This window comes from Papilio polytes, unplaced genomic scaffold, assembly GCF_000836215.1.
Source record: "Papilio polytes unplaced genomic scaffold, Ppol_1.0 DF822622.1, whole genome shotgun sequence".
Lineage (NCBI taxonomy): Eukaryota > Metazoa > Arthropoda > Insecta > Lepidoptera > Papilionidae > Papilio > Papilio polytes.
Window position 1 is genome coordinate 1,397,714 of NW_013526582.1, and position 17,355 is coordinate 1,415,068.

Sequence of the window (17,355 nt, forward strand, 5' to 3'; positions counted from 1 at the left end):
ATATGAAGCCGCACGGAAACAGCTAGTGTTTTCATATGTGCAAAAACATTATATTCTCAGTAATATTACGTACTAAATGAGTCAGGTCCCTACAATGTATGTTGGGTCGTCAATTCGTCAGTCTTATTGTAAACACGACGCGGTACACACGCGCTCAAACATCAGGTTTCAAAAGTGAAATTTCGACACACGGATATTCGCCGTACAAATAAGGTAAGGCCAAAAGACAGTGTGCTATTTACCTCTCCATACTTAATTGTCGTAAATTCTTATACTTTACTTTGCCAAGTGATGTTATTTATTTTTTTGTAATCATATGTACCTATAGTATCGTTTTTAATATGTTTTTATTAATTGAAATCCCTTTTTATTTGTTATTAAAAGTTTTTATTAAATAATATTCGTATAAAGTTAAAATATATTCGACTTAAAAGATCAGTTTTATAGAAATAACATCTTATAATATAAATGCGAAAGTTTAGATGTATGGATGTTAGAGTTTAGCCTAAACTGCTGAACGGATCTCCCTGAAATTTGCTATAGAGGATAGTCTGGAAGAACACATAGACTTTCATTTCTTTCCACGCGGACGAAGTCGCGGGCGAAAGCTAGTTTAAAAATAGAAACTTTAAATAGACGAAAGATACATTTGTACAATAAATTATAATAAACTTACGAGTGTAAATATTTTACCCAAATGTAAAAAAAACGTTAATCTTACTAATATTATAAATGCGAAAGTTTAGATGGATGGATGTTTGTTAGAGTTTGTAGCCTAAACGGGTAAACAGATCTTGATTAAATTTGGCATAGATGTAGAGGATAGTCTGGAAGAACACGTAGGCAACTTTGTTTTTTTTTTAAGTCAAAGAAAACGGACTCGCGTAAGTAAGTACGTAATAAAATATTAGTCAAAAGTTTCTCTTACATTAAAGTAAATATTAATAGATCTTTAGATATCTCTCTCTGTTTATCTTCTAAGAAATATGTCATTGTCGAAAACTGTCTATAAAAAAGTTAAAATGCGAAATAGATTACTTAAAGAAGTCTAGACAAACAGGTCATTAACTGTTTTAGGATTAGCATATTCGAAGTTTTAAAAGTTTAAATAAAAACAATGAGGCATCGCATATATTGTTAACATACGATTTAATTTAAAAACGCTGACAACACTAGAATAGGGCTGCTAATTTCTAGAAGTATGAAAACTAAAAAGAAATAACACCAAAAAGACAATCAACTTTTTGTTTCAACAAGTTTGACTCGATTTGACATAAACAAGAAAGTATAAGAATGAATGTGGATGGCTACAAAGATAGAAGACTGAAGGAAGTTTGTATGGATTGTATGAAAGAGGATATGCGTAATAAAGGAGTGGATTGATGACGACTGATAGAAATGTATGGAAGAGCAGATACGTGGCGACCCCTATAAGTACAAGTGCAAGTTGATGATGTAGTTTAACTCGGTAATTTAAAACCCTAAGAATTCTGGACAAATTTGATGGTGGCAACCCTACAGTTTACGGTAGAATGTTAGCATAGGTACGTGTTTCGAATTAAAATCTGATATAATACTGTGCCTATTGTTAGTATAGCCGATATCTTCTCGTCATGGTTACCTGTAACAAGGAAGTGCAAGATAAAATTTATTTACTTATAATTAACCCACTTGTAGCATGCATAATAAGAAAATTACAACGACATACAAGTGCATTATATAAATAAATAGATAGGCAATTGTTTCTAAATAACAGCTTTTGTTTTGTTTTTATGTTGGTATTTATAGTTAGATACTAATATTAGTTCGAAAACTCTGATGATGGATTCTTTTTGTTGAGATTATAAAATAATTATAGGAAACATTTATACATGAATTAGAGGTGAGGAAAATAAACAATATAATAAAGCAGAAATTACTTCTTAATCTATAAATCTTTTAAACAAAGATGTATTTCGTGACCTCTGTTTCTCTGTTAAGTTCTAACCTCAAAATGTATTTGTCGCAATCAGAAGAAGAAATCAATTTGAATTCAAGTCATAATTAGATCATTCTGAAAATAGGGATGGTTGCGAGAACATTGTTTGAAGGATATGAGCTTGGTAGATCGATGATATCCCGACTGAGGAGCATTGTGAATGTGTTCCTGGAATCCGACTTTACCCATGGCCGCCCACATGTGATCTCGAGTAGTAGTAATTCTGATATCGTGCTAGCTCAAGCCGACATATTTAATTTTAATGAACATGAAAAGTTCCTTTGCTACTATTTATATTCATTTGCCTCTCGTGAGAAACTTATACGGTCCGCTAGTTAACATACAATAAATATTTGACATTTAAACTGAAAAAAAAACTTTTGTACAAAACAATCCATTATTAATCCGGTTTACACTGCCACAATAGCACAAAATAATACACCTAAATAGTTTTACAAAATGTCACAACAATAATATGTAGATATACGTAATATATTTCTCTTTTTTGTAGGTTAGTAAAAGACAAACAATACATCTTTCGTAATCTGTATGTAGCACAATCGTATTATTAATTGACCTTCTTAAGACTGTATTTGTTTTGTTTTAGCCCAAATCGCAATAAATATTTAAATAGTCGGTTTCAAAAAGGCCTATTTTCAGATCTACATCACAGATTATATAATAATAATTAATGTTACTAAATATATCATATTTCATACTGTAAATGCGAAAATTTAGATGGATGGATGGATGTTAGATTTGTAGCCTTGCCTAAACGGCTAAACAGTTTTAGATGAAATTTGGCATAGATGCATACGATAGTCTGGAAGAACACATAGGCTACTTGCAGTTGTTTTTTTTTTTAATTTCGCGCGCGAAAGCTAGTAATGTATAACAATAATTAATGTTACTAAGACTCTCTCGATTTTATTCCAAGCAGGACTGATTTGACATTACTCGATTATCACATTTTTTTTTCTCTTTCAGCCATGGTTATCGCTGAATATTGGAAAGCGGACTACCTCTTTTGGGTTTTCCCCGCGATGATAGCCACCGGTCTACTCAGCGGCATCGGTCTATTGCTCATTCTACTGGGAATCAAGTTCTACGCACGGTATACTTGCGGGATGTATAAACGAAAGACCAAGATGGATGGGAAGACGGTGATAATAACTGGTTGTAATACTGGTATCGGCAAAGAGACTGCTAAAGACCTGGCTATGAGAGGTGCAAAGGTTATCATGGCTTGTAGGAATGTTGATATGGCGGAGAAAGTCAAAGGTAAGCCTTAATTAGCTGTCGCTTATATCTTACTAATATATATTATATGCGATTTAGATGGATCGATGTTTGTAAGAGTTTGTAGCCTAAACTGCTAAACGGATTTCGATGAAGTTTAGCATAGACGTAGAGGATAGTCTGGAAGAACACATAGAGTATTTGCTTTCGTTTTATTTTAAATCTACGTGCAAAGAGTAGCGAGCGAAAGCTAGTAATTTATAGTCTAAATCTATCTGTACCAAATTACATTTAGAATCGATCACTGTTCTTGAGTTAAATACATATATCCATCTAATATTACGTGTTGTAAACCAAAGTTCTTATTTTCTTTTTTCACAAGTAACAATTTTGTCTCTTTTTTCAGATGAGATCATCGATATTACGAAAAATAAAAATGTTATAGTTAAGAAATTAGATCTCAGTTCGTTCGCTTCGATCCGCGCATTCGCTGAAGATATAAACAAAACTGAACCTCGTTTAGATGTACTTATCCATAACGCTGGTTACGCAGACTTATTAAAGAAAAGAAAATCAGCTGATGATATTGAATTAACACTGGCAACTAATCATTACGGACCTTTTTTGCTCACTCATTTATTAATAAAACTATTAAAAAAATCTTCACCTTCCCGTATCGTTGTTGTCGCGTCTTCTTTATACCGCATAGGTTATTTTAATGTTAAAAACCCAAATCCGATAAACGATTTCTCTGGCTACCAATATTACGTATCTAAAGAGGCGAACATATTATTCACAAAGGAGTTATCTCGTAGATTAGAAGGTACAGGAGTGACAGTTAATTGCTTACACCCAGGTTTAATCGATACTGGAATTTGGAATTCAATACCAAGACCTTTATCTTGGTTCTGGAATTTAGTGATCAAAGGGTTCTTTAAAACGCCAACTGAAGGATGTCAGACTACTGTTATGTTGGCAGTAGACGAAGATCTGGTGAATACAACGGGAAAATATTTCTCCGATTGTCAAGAGAGTTCTGTATCAAGTGCTGCCAGTGATATGAAGAGGGCGAAAAAACTCTGGGAGGTATCAGAGAAGATTGTCAAATTGGATGAAAACGATCCTAGGATTTAATTTGAATCTCTTTTGTTTATTTGTTATCTGTGTAACCGAGTTATTTATAAAACATATATAATCTGTACTATTATAAAGAAGTTTTAATACTTATTGGATTGACTTAAAAATTACTGGGTCAATATAAAAAAAAGTCAGAAAGCTACTTTTTCCCTGAATAACACAGCCTGTATTTTTTTTAATTATAGCTGACAAAATCGCCAGCAAAATCTATCTCACATTTTTGTATAGTGAAATTCCACGATAATGCGTTTTTAAACTTGTTTGTTGTTTTTATTATGAATATATTTGAAATAAAACTCATTTTTATTAATACATTTACTAACTAATATTACAAACTAACATTTTAAATGAATATGTATAGAGAAATAAAGAAAGTTCATGACATAATTATACTATAATTAATAATTTATTTTAATTTGAACACAAACAATTATTTAGTTAAACATTAGTGAATTATGAATGAAATATGTCAGTAGAGTAGAAAGCGATAGTAAGAACGTGCGCACACCTTGGACTAAAATATCGCACGACTGTTTAGTCGCGTTGAGCTCATATATAGGTGCGCGTACTATTCGATTTTTAGTTATGCAAACAGTTGAACTGGTTGCGAACAATCAATCACAGTCGTGCGACAGTTTAGTCAAAGATGTGTGCCCGCTATAAAAAACAAAATATATTAGATTCATTTTGATCCTTTTCCAGGGATAGTAAACCAGTGGCACAGGAATATTTTAGATACGGAAGTGTTCACAAAGTTAATTATGCATTATGAAAGAGGTAATACAAATCCATAAGTTACAGAATGTCCCCTATATACAAAAGGTCAAACATTTTTGATAGTACGCCTATAACAATTTAACATTTCTTTAGGAAAAATCGCGCGTTAATCGTTAAAGGTTTGCAAGCCCTGCACTATTCTATTCTTTTAGTGTTTAGAATTTTGTACAAAATACTTTTAATTACACTGGGCCAAAACTTTTATTTAGCCTCGAATTAATAAATACAGATAATGAGTTACATGATACACTTGAAAAAAAATTAACTACCTAAATAAAAATGTTTGTGATCTATGCATTTCTAAACCATTGGACTTTTAATGAATCTTTGATAGCATCTTCTAAGAACGCCAGAAAAGGTTTATGAATAAAAAAGTAAACATTATTTTCACTTTAATGGAACTTTTTTAATTCAATATCTTGTTTATGACTTACTTCCAGTCTAATACCAGTTATCGTTTTTATTCTAATTTAGGAGAAACTGGCAACTGCTTTTTAGTTTTTTTGTTTAATAATTTTAGAGCCAGTCCTACCAAATTCTTGTAAATTATCAGATAACAATCCATCATGTAAAATATACGATGGAAATATTGGATTTTGTTAGTTTATCAGACAGTAATATCATTTTAAGCTATCTCAGCCTCTATCAGACAGTGGTGGGACAGGCCATTACTTGAAATAATTCATAAAACTTTGCTTGCACTTTAGACTCAAAGACCAGACATTTTGGCTTTACACACCATTGCATAGCCTTTTCAGTTAGTGGGTAATTAAATAAAGATTCTCTTATTCACTTTAACCAGTCCATTTTATCAGTCAATTACATCACATGAGTCCAAAAAGGTATGATCTACACCTAAAACTGTACCAAGACTCTGTCTAGTCCTTCTTAGTTGTTCATCATCCATATTTAAAAACCAATCTTCATTGAACGGCATATCAGGAGTTGCAGTCACTATATCTGGCAAAATAGTCGAAACTTGCTTACTGTTCTCTTCGACAATCGTTCTACAAACATTTTGTTCCGTTTCCATGGCAACCGCACGTACTTTCTTATAACGATTTATAATTTTCTCCAACGAATTTGTTTTAACTATAAGCTGTCCGTTCGTTTTTGGTGTTAAATTTGTTTGGACATATGGACTTTGGCTATCATAGTCTATTTCATCCATATTAAAGTTGACTGATTTTAAAATAGGACTCTTTTTGGAAAACGGTGTAATTATTACTTGGGGATTTGATTTATTCTCATGTTTAGGACTCTGTGGTGTATTGCAATTACTATTTTTATCTAAAATAGCGATTCCTGACACTTCTAAAAGGGAATTCGGACTATCTTCTTGCATTATAGATAATTTCCTCGGTCTTAATTTACTTAATGGCTTCCTCTCTACATTTTCGAAAAGATTCGGTGACGAATGACTTCGGAATAGTCCTCCACTTTCACTGGTAGATGATTCATTGAATAGACAACCTTTTTTTATTATCTCTGGCCTTTCCGTTCTATATTTAAACTTTTTAGAGCTACTTGTTTTCTTAGTTGACAGTAATCTTGTTATTTGTTGTGTAGTAAAACCGGAGGAACATTCTGCTATCGTTTCATTTACTTTATTACCATGAGATATTAAAGAGAAATTATGGTAATTTTGTGTAGCATTGGAAATATCATATAATTTACTTGATATGCGTGATTTAAGAAAATCATCTCGAGATACCGAGAATAATGTTGTTAATGATTTTGTCTGTGGTCCGTTGAAGTATAAATTTGCTTTTCTTTGTAGATTAAACTCATGTTTTGACATACGCATCGGTGTGAAGTTTTCAAATAAGAATTGCTTGTCTCTGTGTGTTTTCAGTATTGATAAATCGGGTAATGGTGGCATTTCTACAGCTTTCTTTGATTGCGTTTGACTCATGATTGTTCGGACTACCTGGAATTAAAATTGTATAAAATTAGACGATAGATCCTAAGGGGCTTGGGACCTAAATCTAAGGGTGACTTAACCAGTCAACCATGCTGGCCTAGTTCATGTTGATTTTACACATATACAAATTTCTATGTAGATGTGTGTCGGTAGAACCTACCAACATCAGGTAAATGTACATATTAAAATCGAAAAACACATGGAAAATGGTTAGATTTGAAATCAGAATCTGCAGATAACAAGTAAAGTTATTTAACCTTTGAGATCTCAATACTTCTGATGAGAAAATACAAATGCATTTAAATTTTATGTAAAAAAATCATTATTATGATGATATAGTGACATCTAGTTGGATAATAAAGAAATATCCTTACCGGAAGTTTAGATTCAGCATTTAAAACTCTCTCATTTAACATTTCCATTGCAGTCTTGATTTCGGAATAACTCTTAACCCCATTATCTAAATAATCATTAAATTTATCTATTTCATTGCCAATATTATTATTTTTTAATATATAACATATAGCTATGAGGAAACTACGTATCAAATTGGGATAATTCAATTTACCATCTTTCTCTATGTTTTTTAAAATATACTTTTGTTCAGTATTTACATATTGTTGGAGTTGTAATGTTGATATTGAGTCTGTTTGTGAGTTATATTCGACGATAAATAGATTTCTATCAACTTCACCAGTTCTTCTGCCTATTAATTCTTTACTATTATTTACCGCGGCTCTTCCTGAAGATAATAATGGTGTTATTAAAGATTCCCAATTAGATTCTAGTTCTGTTATTTTATTATCTACTTCTGTAAGCCTTACATCAAATAAATTGCTAGGTTTGTTTATATCCTTCATCTCTAATAATTTTTCTTTGACATGTTCATTTGGTTGATATTTATTTATGTATGTTTCGACTAAATTATCAAGAAAATTCTGTGAATTCGTTGATTTAAGAGTTGCTTCCATACTTGATATACCTTTTCGGAATAATTCAGCAATTTTTTCGTACGTTTTTCGCTTATTGAAACAATAATTTAATTCTCCAAACATTACTTGGGTTTCACTATCTATGTGTGTGTTAAAATCTTCATCTTTATTCTTATATTTGTCTGTCACTTTATTGTATGTTGTTTTTTGGCGGTCGCTCATTTTAGGCGTCAGCACACTTTGTACAGCCAATTGGGAGAGTTGGAATATAAGCATTGTTACCTTGTAACAGGCAGGATTGACCAAATATGACGACATTACGGGAGTTAATAGCCCCTTATTACTGTAATTGTTGATAAAATTTGAAATTTCACTTCTATACATCCTTTCGCTATTTGTATCGTATAATGGCCATGTAAATGAGGCTCCATGATCGATAATATTGACCAAATAAAACGACAAATGATTAAATAGGTTTTGTGTTGGCTTCTCAAGCCAGTTCTCTTTATTAATAAGTCGAGATAACTCGTGAGGTGTTGGATGAAGCTTGCTAAGAAGTTCAATATTTAACACAGTCTCCTTTTTTAGCGTTACGACCAAATCTCGCTGCTTTAAGAGTAACGCCATTCTCTATCACTATCCCCATATGACACACTGAATTCACGAAGTCCATAAATTAATTACTATAACTTTTGTGGATAACACGTATTAAACACATTAATTACTCATCATCCACATTTTTCCACTCATTTAAACTTTTACGAGATTCAAAACAATTTGTCAAGAAATTCCGTTGATCACTTTTTTTTTAATGCTCCGTGACGGTCAAAAGGCAAAGGCAATGCAATCATGAAGAAAGGTAAATCAGGATTTATAAGTTAAAAGTTAAAAAAATTATTAATGTTAAGAAGTGCATAAGAGAACCTTGTATTAGAATTTCGGTTTTACATTCATTTTAATCGATTAAAATAATGTGAATTACTCTTTTAAGATTAAAATGCATTTGGGATACTCTCTTGATGCTCTCTGGTCACCGGCGTGGGGAAGCGGTACCAAAGAGCACGATGCTTTGACAAGTTGACATAACCTCAAAATTTTTGAGGGGGTCGAAACAAAACACACGTGTTTTGTTCCCCTTGATAATTTAAATGTTATTTACAAATCGGAGTTAAAATGGTAAATAATTCAATTGTTATTAACTGTTGATTATGTTTAATTTTTCGATTTAAACCCAAATTGTAATTACAGAGTAAACTATACGTGTTGTATGAGCATAGCGCGGGGTTCGCGCTGTTTCGAGTGGCAGAGTTTGAAGAATTGGCAGCATTCCTGCCACAGGTTGAAGAATCAGTGACTGATTTACAAAGATTCAACTCGGTTGTTACATTAATCGCATTTCAACCATTCAAATCAGCTATAGTTGCGTTGGAAAACATAAATTCTATATCTGAAGGTTAGTAAACGTACCTCATGTTAAAATGATAATGAAAATTACATTGAAAGTTAATTTTCTTAATAATTAGGTAAATCCTGAATTTTTGACAAGTCTTCCTTCGATACTTTAAGATAGCAATTTGAAATACATTTAAAAAACTAATTCTAAGATACCTTTTAATAAAAAATAACATTACTACAGGTGTAGTCCCAGAAGATCTAAACTTGTTCCTGGAGGGTGCGCTACCCAAGCGCAAGAAGAGAGCTAAATGTACCCTAGGTGTAGCAGACCCCAAGCTGGGGGCAGCCATCAGCGAAGCACTGGAGATACCATGCTCACACACTGGTGCTGTGCCCGAACTCATCAGAGGTAATTTTTTATTGAACTTTGAACCAGAAAACATTGAGTAAAGTTTGAAATATTGTTTGTTTGTGTTTTTGTAAGTCACTACTACTATTTTTTTAATACAGCACAGACATATTTACAAAAACTAGCTTTTTCTACTGACTTACTTATATGGTTTAAATTTTTCTAAACATAATGTCAATATTTCTCTATTCCTGGAAGGGTTATAGCATAGATAGTAATTTGAAAACTTTTAAACTTTAGAGTAATATATCATTTAGTTTATAATTATTTTTAATATTTGTCAGTAGCTGATAAGCTCTCAATATATCCTCACTGAGGGGCTTGAAAGCTACCATAATAGGCAATATGCATATGACGCCAAATTGTACCAAACTTTTTTTAAGTAAACTTTATTACTATAAAAACATTCCTGCAAAGATTTTTTAAAATATAATGCAATTTAGTGGCAAAATTTAATCATTAAAAAGTGTCTTTTTTCAAATTCTCTCGCTAAGTTCTAAAATGCACACTATTGGTCGAAGCAAGTGGCTTATCTAATACGGCGTCGATGTGTTGACAATACACAGTTCATTTACGTTAGTTTATATAGAAATACACTCTTGAAGTATTTTACTGCAAACACGATATCAAAACCAACTTTAAAATAAAAGATTAATGAATAGAATTATTAATTACCACCTATTTGTACCAGGAATAATAAAAATGAATCGATTTTTGACTTTTTGACCTTGAGAAACTTTGTTGTGTTTTACGTCGAAGTGAGCGTATGTTATGAATGGAATAGACGATTGACGTCAATCGTCTCTTGACAACTCCGGTCGCGTTTTAGTCGCTCGAAAATAAAAAAAAAAAATAAAAAAAAATAAAATTTTTAGCTCAATGGTTGAATATTTTCGCGTCAATTTTTTTTTTGTGGTTATTTTATAACAAGTAGAATCGTTCAAAAAAAAGAAAAAAATACAAGCATATTCCCTATTTAAGGACTAAGGATATTCACTGCCTCAACGCAGGTTTACAACATATTTTATATTTCTTCAGAGATAAATACCAGTTACATTACTTGACTTCACCATATCAGAATAATCATTTTTTAATTTCTTACCATACATTTTATTCTATATTTTCAGGTATTCGTCATCACTTCCATGCTCTGATCAAAGGGTTAACATTAAAAGCTTGCAGTGTAGCCCAGCTTGGTCTCGGACACTCATATTCCCGTGCCAGAGTCAAGTTCAATGTGCACAGAGTTGATAATATGATCATCCAGTCTATTGCACTGTTGGATCAACTTGATAAAGATATTAATACATTCTCTATGAGAATCAGGTAGGTTTAATTTGTGTCTATATTACTATACTAACTGTTCCAGTGCCGTTACAATCACATTAAATAACAGAAACTTTGTTTTATAGTTTATATTTATCAAAATCTCAATTGCAAATGTCAAAATACAAATTACCTCACCATGGCAATCTTGCTTCCTTGATGTTGGCAGCAACTTATGGTCTTTTTCCCACATTGAGGTTTTTATCAAAAATATTTACCCCCTAAGTTTAATGGCGTAAAAATATATAGCCTAAAGTGTGATGTAAGTGTAGGGCTTTTTATTAAGAAAGGAATTATTCAAAAAAATGCTGTAATTGCTGACATCTTAGGCAAAATACCTGTGTGTTTACGTTTTATTTTAATAGTATAGATTGATATTGTAAAAAGGAAAGGTTTTTGTATGTATTGTAATAAAGCAAAAATGCTGAATGGATTGCAAAAACATTTACATACAAACTTTTATTTCTATTAAATTGAAGTTTTTTTTACTATTATAAGGTGACAAATGGGTAAGTGGCCACCTGAAATTCATCAAAATAGCGAAGCCACCGCTATCTATTGACATCCTCATTTGCCAATTTGCCAACAAAAGCAGCAATTTCTCATATCTACGCCCATTCCCCAAAAAATCCACTCCCTCTGGTACTAAAAACTACGAAAAGGGGATGAATACTAAAATTAGACTTAGATTCAATTAGTTTTTTTTCTTTCAGAGAATGGTACTCATATCATTTCCCGGAGCTTGTCAGTATTGTACCTGAGAATCATTTGTACACAAAATGTGCAGAATATGTTAAAGACAGGAAGTCTCTCTCCGAAGAGTCTGTGGAGCCGCTGACCGAGATCCTGGGAGACTCGGAGAAGGCTCAAGCAATTATTGATGCATCTAAAATGTCAATGGGCATGGATATATCTCCCGTTGATTTGATTAATATACAAATGTTTGCTGGTCGAGTTGTCGCGCTTAGTAACTACAGGTAAATAAATCCTACTGATAATTACATCACCAGCTCCACTATACGTCCCTACCGAGGGGCTCGGAGCCTACCCTAAATTAGGGTGATTAGGCCATTGTCAACCACGCTGGCCTGCGGGTTGGTCGACTTCACACATATCTTTGAATTTCTTCGCCGATATGTGCAGGTTGCATCACGATGTTTTCCTTCACCGTAAGAACTTCGGGTATATTATGTACATATGAATATTCGAAAAATCGAAAATCACATTGGTACAGCGGGATTCGAACCCAAGATCTGTAGATTATAAGTCAAGTGTTCAAACCACTGAGCCACCGACGCTCTTACTAATAATTTAAATGCAAAAATTTAGAAGGATGGATGTTTCGTACAATTTGTAGCCAAAACGGCTGGATGGATCTCGATGAAATTTGTCATAGATGTAGAGGATAGTCTGGATGAACTATTTTTTTATTCCATGCTAATGGATTTGTAGGCGAAAACTAGTCTAAATAAAAATATATTCATATACAATATTGATATGATAAATATATTAACAACAGGAAACAGATAGCGGAGTATCTGCACACTAAGATGAACTCTGTGGCTCCGAACCTGACCACCCTGATCGGAGACCAGGTGGGAGCGAGGCTCATCTCCAAGGCAGGGTCTCTCACCAGCCTCGCCAAGTACCCTGCGTCCACACTACAGATACTGGGTAAGGGAGCTTTGATATATCATCATCACCAGCTCACTGTCTCCACTGAGGGGCTCAGAGCCTAAGGGAGGGTGACTAGACCTTAGTGACTTTTTTTATTATAAATAAACCAGCGCTTGACCACAATTCCTCCTAAACCTGACTTCACACATTTCTTTGAATTTCATCATTCAGCCGCATCTGTTCATCAGTTTAGATTACAAACACTAACAAACTTCCATCCAAACTTTGTCTTACTAATATTATAAATGCGAAAGTTTAGATGGATGGATGTTTGTTATAGTTAGTAGTCTAAACGGCTGAACGGACTTCGATGAAATTCGGTATAGATGTAGAGCATAGTCTGGAAGAACACATAGGATACTTACTTTTGTTTTTATTAACTCGACGCGGACGGATCCGCGGGTGAAAGCTAGATTGTAATGAAATGGTATTTGTTACTTCAAGGTGCGGAGAAAGCATTGTTCCGTGCGTTAAAGACTCGCTCGAACACGCCTAAGTACGGTCTGTTGTACCACTCCACGTACATCGGGCGCGCGGGGCTCAAGAACAAGGGCCGCATCAGCAGGTACCTCGCCAACAAGTGCTCCATCGCCTCCAGGATTGACTGCTTCTCCGGTAAATATTGCACACATCTAATAATAATCTATGTTTGAAAATTTTAAAAAGAAACTTCGTTTTGGTATCTTTTTATGTGTAAAAAACTCAAAAACTACTGGGCCAATTTAAAAAATTATTTCCCTGTTTAGCTATCTTATCAGTGAGTAACATAGGCTATGTTTTTTTTAATTTAACTCTAATGTAGTTATGAACAAAAGCTAGTCAATACTAATGTAATAAAGAGATAAATAACTCAAAAACTACTGGGGGCAATTTTAAAACATATTTCATCATTAAAATGCTATGTTGAGTTGTATGATTGTTGAGTAACATAGACTAAATTTTATAATTATTTTTTATTTCGGTTGGATGAAGTCGCTATAGACAAGACAGTAAACTAAATCTTTTTCACTGGTACTTTCTCTGAACGGTGCTATATATACCGATATAAAATGACCGTTTTTTGGGAAAATAAAACACTAATTATTAATGGGAAAGTAAAAAATATTTCATTTAAATTATTGGTCATTGTTTTCTACACATTTTGACCACCTTTCTGGTAATTTGTGGATACCACGCCTTAAAAAAATTCTTCGCCCCTGAAATTACAAAATCTGTAGTCTGTTATTCACAGATAAATTAACTTTCTAATGGTGAAAGAATTTTTAAAATCGTCCCAGTAGTTTTTGAGTTATTTCAATAAATACAAAAACACAAATCTTTCCTCTTTATAATATTAGTATAGATAAGAACGTATATATTATGCAATGATGTTTCTTCTCTTGAAAAAGCCTCTTAAATATCAAACGTGGTTAAAAATCAATTTTTAAAGTAGGGGCAGATTTGTAAAATATATATGAAAACCATTTTCAATAAGATATATTAATTTCCTTGCACATCTTGATCTATCGCAAAAGCTGTCTTTTGTGGTAATAAAAATGTGCTAAAACAAACGCTAAATGTTCAAAATACATTATTATAGTAATTATGTATCGAATTATGGCAACATTTACTTTATCAAAAATTAATTTATTTCTTGATGCAATATGCTTTATCTTGTAAATCGATTTGTTTAAGAATTTATATAAAATTTGAATTTTTAAATAAGAAACCGATACAATTTACATGAGAGTCGAATAACAGAAGACAATTGCTCTTCCCTAAGTCGAAAATTAAAAAAATATATATATTAATCCAAAATACTAAGGTGTACAATCAATCTTATTACTATTTGATTAAAACATTACTTTAAAAAATAAAACAAAATCAAACTAACCCTGAAGAAACAATAAACAGTGAAGGAAAACATCGTGATGCCTGCACATATCGGCGAAGAAATTCAAAGATATGTGTGAAGTCAACCAACCCGGACTGGGCCAGCGTGGTTGACTATGGCCTAGTCACTTACTTGGGTAGGCTCCGAACCCCTCGGTGGAGACGTATAGTGAGCTGGTGATGATGAAACTAAACCATCCTTATTATATCCCCTAAATCCATCGCTTAGCAACGTCCATAACATCAGTTTTTATGTAAATCTAATTTTTCATTACAGAAACTCAAACAACAATATACGGTGAAAAACTTCGCCAACAAGTCGAAGATCGTCTTAAATTCTACGAAACTGGAGATATTCCTATGAAGAATATAGACGTTATGAAGCAAGCTATGGAAGAAGCGATGCAGCAAGAACAGCTCAGCGCAGAAGGAAGCGCTAAGAAGAAGAAGAAAAAGAAGAAGGCAAAGAAAGAGGAACCAATGGATGAAGATTGACATGTTTTCTGATTTTTTTTTCTTTTTTTATGTAAGGGTATAAATATAAGTAAATAAGCTATTATAGTGTTTTATTAATTTTTTATAATATCCTAATCTTGCATATTATACCTATTATTAAAAAGATATAGACAGAGTATTCGATTAGCGGATATAACTCCAGCTAGGGACCACGAAAGTATGAGAAAGTGACGCGCCCTTATAAGACGAGATGTAGTAACTATGACAAATTTTGTCAAAATTCCAGTATGTTGTCCTAATTTTCATTATACTTTCCGAATCGTTGAAATTTATGAGAATGCGTAACATATCGAAAATAGTGATAAGAATAAGCAGTGGGCGTTAAACTAAATCTATAGTAATATAAAGAGGAAAGATTTGTATTTTTGTATCATTGAAATAACTAAAATTATTGAGCCAATTTAAAAAAACTATTTCACCAATAAAAGTGATCAGTGAGTAACATAGGCTGTATTATTTATTATTATTTAATTTCACGCGGGTCAAGTCGCGAGCAATAGCTAGTTATAATTATGACAGTTCACTAACACAGCCCTGCCAACGTCAAAAAAAGTTTTATTTCAATGTAGTTTAGAAAAAACTGATTTTTTAATAGTCAGATTCATGGATATGAAATTGATTTTTTAATTAGGGATAGTTATTTTTGTAAATCAAACACAATTTAATTTATATCATTTTATTTAAGAACTTTTAATAGCAAAGCTGCCGTTACAATTGATTCTGACATTAATATTGACAGCCGCGAGCTGAGTCACAAAGAACTTGAAGATATACGGGATGTAGACTGACGCGAACTTGCCCTGGCCGCAGAGACGACAACTGTCGTTATTGCTGTCTCCCTTACTCAACACGGGACCAAGCAACGTGCCGCATTTCGTACATATTACAGCCTGGAAAAAGGAGTCAATTAATATAAGTTTGTCTCTTTCTCTCACCTTATTTACCTCATTGATCTAAACTTTCTTCTCTTTCACACTCTATCTCATACTTTCCTTTTCTTTCACACATTAAGACTAACTACACCTCTCTCTTTCACTGGTAACTCAAGTTTCTTTACCCGTCATCATCAGATCACTATACATCTAAATTAGGGTGACTAGGTTTTCCTTCACCGTAATAACGTCGGGTAAATTATATACATGTGAAATTCGAACGAAAAATTAAAGACGGGATTCGAACGCAGAACCTAGATTACAAGTCAGGTGATAAAACCCCTAATCCTACGACATTTACAATCTGTATCTTTTCTCCTCCTGTTCTCTCTTACCTCGCTCTTATCCGAGCAGTCGAAGAGTCTGTCCTGCAGCAGGAAAGCCGCGCCGTGTGAGATGAGAGCGTCTCTCTCCATCTCCCCCAGTCTCACACCGCCACCTCGTCTTCTGCCTTTCACTGGCTGTCGGGTTAAAGTATCCACTGCGCCCGTTGTACGCACCTGGAATAAATTAAAAAAAAACTCATATAAAATAGTAAAAAAATCGTCTATAGTAAAAATTCTCATATAAAAATGCATAAAACTAACAGAATGTTAGATAGGATATATGTATTTATTTATTTTTATTTTATTATACATAATATAATGTATACAGTTACATTTGACATTTGTATACAAATTGACCTTGTCTTGGATTCCCTATGGAGATAAAACTGTCAAAAGACATTGTATTTTTTTATACATATTACTGGGCTGATTTAAAATTTTTCACCATTAAAAAGCTGCGTTATTAGTAACATAAGCTACATTTTTTATTACTATCTAATTCCACAAGAGCGAAGCAGCTGCTAGATAGTGTACAACTGTCTTATGACAGATCTATACAATATGTATACAACTGTCTTATGACAGATCTATACAATATGTATACAACTGTCTTATGACAGATCTATACAATATGTATACAACTGTTATATGACAGATTTATACAAATACAATATGTATACAACTGTCATATGACAAATCTATACAATATGTATACAACTGTCTTATGACAGATCTATACAATATGTATACAACTGTCTTATGACAGATCTATACAATATGTATACAACTGTCTTATGACAGATCTATACAATATTCATACAACTGTTATATGACAGATTTATACAAATACAATATGTATACAACTGTCATATGACAAATCTATACAATTTATACAATATGTATACATGTATACAA

At 32.8% G+C, this 17,355-nt stretch overlaps 4 protein-coding genes across 4 annotated transcripts in view; 2 read left to right on the plus strand and 2 right to left on the minus strand.

Annotated features, from left to right (window-relative positions):
* The first annotated feature begins 128 nt into the window (after positions 1-128).
* LOC106105914 (retinol dehydrogenase 11) lies at positions 129-4,424 on the plus strand. Its single transcript, XM_013286371.1, has 3 exons — positions 129-213; positions 2,966-3,259; positions 3,624-4,424. The coding sequence occupies exons 2-3, from the start codon at positions 2,968-2,970 to the stop codon at positions 4,349-4,351; spliced, it is 1,020 nt and encodes a 339-aa protein (XP_013141825.1). The 5' UTR covers positions 129-213; positions 2,966-2,967; the 3' UTR covers positions 4,352-4,424.
* A 1,230-nt stretch (positions 4,425-5,654) lies between these two features.
* Positions 5,655-8,826, minus strand: LOC106105913. Its single transcript, XM_013286370.1, has 2 exons — positions 7,430-8,826; positions 5,655-7,061 (listed from the first exon to the last, which is right to left on the minus strand). The coding sequence occupies exons 1-2, from the start codon at positions 8,612-8,614 to the stop codon at positions 5,943-5,945; spliced, it is 2,304 nt and encodes a 767-aa protein (XP_013141824.1). The 5' UTR covers positions 8,615-8,826; the 3' UTR covers positions 5,655-5,942.
* A 230-nt stretch (positions 8,827-9,056) lies between these two features.
* On the plus strand, positions 9,057-15,225 carry LOC106105915 (nucleolar protein 56). The gene is made up of 8 exons (XM_013286372.1): positions 9,057-9,163; positions 9,236-9,440; positions 9,624-9,791; positions 10,919-11,117; positions 11,831-12,094; positions 12,637-12,791; positions 13,239-13,409; positions 14,944-15,225. The coding sequence occupies exons 1-8, from the start codon at positions 9,161-9,163 to the stop codon at positions 15,159-15,161; spliced, it is 1,383 nt and encodes a 460-aa protein (XP_013141826.1). The 5' UTR covers positions 9,057-9,160; the 3' UTR covers positions 15,162-15,225.
* A 617-nt stretch (positions 15,226-15,842) lies between these two features.
* Positions 15,843-17,355, minus strand: part of LOC106105856 (DNA-directed RNA polymerase I subunit RPA2) — a 16,604-nt gene continuing 15,091 nt past the window's right edge. Inside the window, exons 18-20 of the mRNA XM_013286311.1 lie at positions 16,798-16,826; positions 16,450-16,696; positions 15,843-16,072 (exon numbers count right to left, since the gene is read on the minus strand). Coding sequence (XP_013141765.1) covers positions 15,863-16,072; positions 16,450-16,696; positions 16,798-16,826 — 486 coding nt within the window. The 3' untranslated portion in view covers positions 15,843-15,862. The remainder of the gene's footprint in view (positions 16,073-16,449; positions 16,697-16,797; positions 16,827-17,355) is intronic.